General features: G+C 34.9%; 1 protein-coding gene across 1 annotated transcript; it reads right to left on the bottom strand.

Annotated features, from left to right (window-relative positions):
- Positions 1 to 5,796: 5,796 nt before the first annotated feature.
- On the bottom strand, positions 5,797 to 6,765 carry LOC123248729 (olfactory receptor 2A5-like). The gene has a single exon (XM_044677584.1). It carries the CDS (start codon positions 6,763 to 6,765, stop codon positions 5,797 to 5,799), a length of 969 nt encoding a protein of 322 aa, XP_044533519.1.
- Positions 6,766 to 7,208: the final 443 nt, after the last annotated feature.

A 7,208-nucleotide genomic window follows, 5' to 3' on the forward strand; every position in this document is an offset into this window, starting at 1 on the left:
TTTGGACAGCAGTCACTCCAAGATGGCTCCTGAACTGAATAGAATGTTGACTCCCTTCCAGTTTAACCAGATGCTCTAAGAGTTCACTTCCTGCTCTCCTCAGCCCAGATGCAGAATAACCAAATGCCTCAGTCCAGATACAGAAAATAAAACTAACTGAGGTGCCAAATGAAATAAGGGTGTGTTATATATAGTAAAGGGTTAAAAATGAGACCTTCACTATAGTGGGGAAAGAGGGTAGTCAGTTAGATGTTTTAACTGACTATTGGGAACTAACAGAGTAACAGAATTACCACAAGTAAAACCAGTTAGCTGGGGATAACATATAACAGAATAAAACCAATAATAACCAGGGAAAATAACTCAGTGGGTACAATGTGTCAACTAAGTATCTGGGAAAGGGAAAAGACCAAGGAAGCTTTTGTAAAAAGAGTTTAATAACAAATCTGTGACAGGGAGTGGAGGTAAGAGAAAATAACTGTCACTAAAGACTATTGACAATTCAGGGACTGAAGGGATGGAGATGGCTAATGCTATCATTAAACCTATAGCAGACAGCCTGGGGCAATGGCTTTGTCAGGGGATAAAGGGAATCTCACTAAGCTGTCCAGATATATCAGCTTGTCCCAGGAACACAGTTAAATCAGCAAGTTAAATCCACTGGTGAAGTCAGGGAGATGGGATTTTCTATGTATGTCCACCACCACAACAGAAAATCCTTTCTCAACCTGCACCTTCACAGTCTTGATTGAAGATCTTGTGTTCAGATTCAAGGAACAAATCTAAAAATACTAAGATCCCAAACACTACACAGCCTCAACAAGAAAGCTGCTTACACAGATCCCAACTACCAGCAACAACTGCCATAAGCAGAGTCCCTGCGTTAAAGTCCTCTCTGGCAGGATTCCAAGTTTGGAACTCCAAACTCTTGCCAGTTTGCCAGGCTATCTGCTTTCTGCTAATTAATCTCTAACCTATATTTCTCTATAACACTAGTCACTCCCTATTTCTTCTAGGATCAAACAGAAACTTCTCCATTTGAAATTTAAAGCCTTTAGCACTTGGCTTCAAGCTATTTTCCATGCCTTGTTACTAATTACTGTACTTCATACACTCTGGTGTCCAGGTAAATTGATTTTCTTACTATTTCCCATTTATGACATACTCCTTCTCTTCTCTTCATAACTTCCCACTGATTACCCCCAATTCCTGGACCATAGTATCATAGTTTTAGAGTTGGAAGTTATTGTAGTAGAAGAAGAAGTAGAAGTAGAAATTGGAAACTACTGAGTTCAGGAAAGATTATGTCAAATATTTTAATTAAATACAATTGTAACACCAATTTCCACAGTGTCTTCAAGACACTACGAATCAGGGAATATTAATCTGAGGTATATGGTTCATTAATAGGTTTATTGACTTGTATAAATGTTAATGTAAAAAACTTTATTTCAAGAAAATTAATTTCCTTTATAATCTTATTTATTTTGTTTCATTTATTTAAAATATTTGTAAAAATGGGTTCACATTTACCAGAATTCTATAGATATCCATGACAAAAAAGGCTAAGAACTCATGTTATAAATATTATTGTATCTTTCATAGGGAATATAATCTTGAGAGAGTAATCTTTTAATTGTGCCACTACAGTCTTTCTTAAGTATTGAAATAAGTATATTACTTGTTCTAGATTGATTGTAGTCTAGGAAAGTACTCTGCTAGGCCTATAACAGGCTGTGGACCAGTCTGTAGGTCTCAGCAACTGATTGTTGAAAGGCAATATGACTACTGTTGTTTGTATAAAAGGTATATGGGTTTATTAATCAGTTAAAACACAGGGAAAGGAAGGAGGGCTAGGGATTAGATTCGCTAAACACTAGATTTCTATTTCTCCCCCCTCCTATCTGTGAGACTCTTGCGGATCTGTCTTCTGCTCTTGTTGCTTCTTGCTCACTCCTCATATGAGGCCCTCAAACCTCTCCCTGATGTAATTGGTAAATGACATGGCTGTTCTGGACAAGCTCACTGAAGCAAACATTTCCCTGAGAATCTGGGCTAGATGGTTACGTATTTACCTGTTATTTATTATCCTATAGAAAACTCTGCTTAGAGGTACTGAGGTAATCGAAATCCATTGTCTCTATCTTTTAAATCATTGCTAACCCTTATTCCAGCAAAAGGTTTACCTAATCCCTTTACCTATGTCATTTTGTCATTTACCCTATAAATTGTAGACACCAACCCATTAAACTTTGTCACCACTCTAAGAGACTCTCTGCATGGCTGTTAGTTGGAATGACCCTCCTATAAGCCCAGGACACAACTCTTGCAATCAGGTTCAGGTGATCCACAAATAATTTCCAGAGCCAGCCTCTGACAAATTGGTAACCAACATGGTCTCAGACTGCAATTGGCTGAGTGCAGAACTTCCAGGTACGAGGGACTCTTCCCTTTCTGTTAGGCAGAAAGGATATTTTTGGGGGGAGCAAGAAGAACATTTTACAGTCAGGAGTAAAACTATGGGATCTATAAAAATATTTCCAACACTGCCTTTAGACGAAGTCCCTTTAAGAGATCAAAGGGCTGAAAACCAGAAAGGAGATTTAAAACTACTCATAGATAAGGCAGTCTCTTGGAAATGGCAAAAATTCAAAATGACAACAGTTTTTCTTAACCTCCCTTCCAGAAGCTATTGGCAACCCACTTTTTTTCCCCCAGCCAGACCACAGGTGAGTTAAAACTTTAAAAGTGTAGAAGAAAACTGCGTTTGCTTTAGGAAATCTATAGGAATATGACAAATAATTTAGAACCAAGATTTGTCAAATGTCAGCCCTGCTTACAAAAAGTTAAACTCTTTTCTGACTCTCGAAATGTAAAAACTAACTAACTCTTGAAATGTAAAAAAAGCCTGTTCAAATTAATCTTTACAATTCCAATTTTATTAGTCCAAATCATTCTTTTATTTTCTCTTCGTTTATTATTAGTGAGCCTCCTTTTTCCCACAGATTTCTTTAGTAGAGCAGTTATGATTTGTAACAATTGATATTTATGCCAGAATGAAAAGAAGAATCTAGTCCATAATTTTATGTTCTATGTTGTCAGAGTATGCATAAAATACCTTGTCTGTTTTATCAGTCTATGTTCTATGTTCCATAATATGTCTGTGTTGTTTACATGTTGTCTGTCTGTGATCACAATGGGAGATTTATATTTTGGGAAAAATAAATATCTCTCTGCCTTTCCAATTAGTTCCAGAGGAATGAGGGAGACAGACGGAAGCCGTTTGGGAAATTGAGGAAACAACATTTTTTATGGATTTTTGAAACTCCTAATTATGTGCAAAAATGAGGTATATATGCAGCTATACTATAAAGAAAAATCATTTTTCATCTGAATTGGATAAGGATAAATGTGATATGCAAACAGTGTAAATGAATAAGAAAAATTTGACCAGCCCAGTAATCATGTAGGATTTGAAATAAAGATTGTTGATTATAGACAATTAAATGACAAATTTATTAACCACTATCTCATAGTAAATATAAAACCTAAGATGTTTAATTAGCAGTCTCAATGAATTTTGATATGGTATATAAAATAACACTGCAAGTTAAACAGTCACAAATATTGAATTTTTGGAAAAATTATTCTGCATTTGATGTTACCAAAACATGTACCTCATTCTATAAAAACTGAAAATGTGTGTTTAAGAGTAAACTATGTGTAGAATCAAATTGTTAGAAATTGATCATGTTTATTTGCAATGATATATAATTTTTATTATAAAGCAAAAGTTTAAGGTAAATTGGCTATGACAGTGCACAAAACATATTATGTTATGTAATGTTGATTTTCTTCCAAGTCACTAACTCCTGTTACAGCAGCCATCATTAATCAAGATAATGTTAGTGGAAACTTAACTCCCAACAAAATTGTTAACCCCTTTTCTGTATAAATTGGAAAGAATTGCCAGATAGCTTAAGCATTGTTAGTGAGTATTGAAACATAGAAAAAAACTGGAAAATTATTGGAAAGAAAAATTGGTTATCCTGACTTGTAAAATCAGAACTTTTCATTGTATATGTAAATCTTGGAAACTTCTCAGTTCCAAGATACAATTAGTGAGATTTGTTGTTTATGGTAAATGCCATTGGAATTGCAGCTAATATAAAATTTGAGTTTTGAATTTGGGTATAGTTGTTTATAGATCATTGAACTGTAACTACCATTCAAAAACAAAGACACGACTGATTAATAAACCTGACTCTTACCTGAAATAAAAAAGCGTTTAATTCTTTCTCTGCTTTTTCCTTTCAAATCAAAAGGTTATAATCCAAAGAGAAATAATAATTGAAGCCCCAGAAATTTGAATGGGTCTAGCAATCAAATATGTTCCACTACTTAAGAGACTGTACCTCATCCCAAGTTTTGTTTCAATTGGAGTTACAATGAATCTCTTGTAAGTTAATTCACTTATATAATTACTGAACATGACTCGAAGTAGCAGATTTACAAAAAACAAACAAACAATTCTTACTAGCTGAATGACTTTTGGCAAGTCTTCTAGATTTTTATGAGCCTCAGTTTTTTCTCTATAAAGGGCAGAAAAATATAGTAATGACACATTTTAAAGTACAATGTAAAAATGAATTATATCAGCATCATTGTTATTCTGAGTAGGAGACACACTAGATTTCTTCCTTTACCCTATATTTATTCAAATAATCTTTTTTATAGACTTAGCATATGGAGCATAGTGCCCTTCGGTGGTGGAAATTTTAAAAATTAAATTAAGATATCATTGACAGCATTATAGAGTTATTATTATAATAATCTAAAAAGAAATTAATTGGCCAATAATTATTTTTATATACCTTATTTGTGATAGACACTGTACAAGTTGATGAGGATGAATGTAATATGAAAATTTAAGGCCATACACTCTACTAAAACATAAACATACTAAAACTAATATACAAAATCACATATTATTGTATTAAAAATTATAAAACAAAGAGATATGAGATTTGAGACAATATGTTTTTGACCAACTTTCAAGGAACAATAAGATAATTATATGATTCAATAATTCATTGAGAGTTCATACAATGGAAGCATTCTTGAGTTAGGTCACAGTTGAAAGAAGTGACTGATTTCTCAGACCTGCATTTAGGAGGGATAATAGTACTTTGTTAAGAAGTGGAGGTTAGAAAAAGATTTCATCTCAAGGAGATTGAAGGAAGAGGTAGCTACATGCTATTAGAAGCCATGAAAGACACATTTGGGAGACTTAACAAGATAGGCAATAATGTGATTACTAAGTCATAGGACCAACAACCTATGAAGTCCCAAGGTTGGATAATATATCAGATATAGGCTTCTGCTAAAGTCCTTTGGTAAAAGAAAGGAAAAATATAAACATAAAAAATGAAATCCAAGTCTGGGATCAAGATGGATGGATAAGATCAAAATCAGTGATTCTATGACTCAAAGGCTCCCTCTCCAGTTTGGGAGAATTTATTTTTATTACTTTGACCTCTAAAAGCAAATAGTTATTACAGAATAGAGAGTTTATGTCTTAAATCAATTCTTAGATCACAACAAGTATTTAAACATAATTCCCAAGTAAGAAGTAATATTAAATTTACTGTAGCTGGGAGAAACACAGTGAAGTAACCATGAAGCCATTAGAATTACATGGTTAGAGATACAGAGAAAGCAGGCAACTTTGATTTATACTCAGACAGATGTAACAATGTCAAAGATATCAATGAATTGTATCTAGTTATGAACAAGTCACATGTTTGAGGAATGGTTTTCCTTTTTCAACATTCTCCTCAGAGCACCCTTCACTTCTGCATTCCTCAGGCTATAGATTAGAGGATTTAACATAGGGTTAAAAAGGCTATAAAATAGGGAGAGGATTTTCTGCTGTTCCTCAGGATGGCTGGATTTGGGGGTCATGTACATTATGATGGCACTTCCAAAGAAGAGTCCAACTACACAGAGGTGAGAGGAGCAGGTGGAGAATGCTTTCTTTCGTCCTTCCCCAGACTGGATCCTCAGGATGGCACAGAGGATCCTCATGTAGGAGATCAGGACTAAACAGAGAGGTCCAACTAAGATGAACACACATGCTATAAAGATAACAAGTTGATTAAGTTGAGTATCAGCACAGGCAAGCTTGAGGACAGACAAGATCTCACAGAAGAAATGATTTACTTCTTGGGGTCCACAGAAGGGCAGTCTCAGAATGAGAATCACATGGACCAAGGCAAGGAGGGAGCCGAATGCCCAGGAGATGACAGTCAGGGTACTACACAATCTCCAGCTCATGATGACTGTATATCTGAGTGGATGGCAGATGGCCACAAAACGATCATAGGACATCACCACCAAAATGAGACACTCCACATTGGCAAAAGCCAAATACAAAAATATCTGCATTATGCAGGGAGCAAAAGATATGGTTTTGCCTTTGTTCAGTAAAATCATAAGCATCTTGGGTACATTGTTTGAGGCATAGGAGATGTCAACAATGGATAGATGTGAGAGGAAAAAGTACATGGGAATGTGGAGATGGGAGTCCAAACAGATGAGTCCCAGGATGATTCCATTCCCCAGAAGAGTGAGAGCATAGAACAAGGAGAATAGCACAAAAAGGAATATCTGTATTTCTGGACTGATGGGAAATCCCAGGAGGATAAATTCTGTGATCATTGTTTGATTTTCCCACATCCTCCTGTGACAGAAATAGTCAAGCATGATAGAAAGACCACAGCTGAGATGTATTTTTGAGCCTTAGTTATGTACTAAACAAAATTATATTTTCTAGGTTTTAAAACATTAAATTTCAGAGATATTAGCATCAATTTTTATGATCTAAAAAAGAGGAAAACATACTGTAGGATACAGATTAAATAGACACAAGATGGTAATTTCTAATGTCTAATAGTAAAGGTAACCTGATACAGAAGAACAAGTTATTGTTCTATAGTCAGATGACTAGCATTTAAGTCTTGACTCTCATCTTCATTGTTTTTTTGACTTTGGGAAAACCTCTTTACAACCATGAGATTTGGATTACTCAAATGTAAAATAATGATTCAATTCAATAAATAATTTTAAAGTGCCTATTAGGTGACAGGCACTGTGCTAAGCAGCAGGGACATAAAAAAGGGCCAAAGGCAGTCCCTGCCCTCCAGAAG

This window comes from Gracilinanus agilis, chromosome 5 (assembly GCF_016433145.1).
Source record: "Gracilinanus agilis isolate LMUSP501 chromosome 5, AgileGrace, whole genome shotgun sequence".
NCBI lineage: Eukaryota > Metazoa > Chordata > Mammalia > Didelphimorphia > Didelphidae > Gracilinanus > Gracilinanus agilis.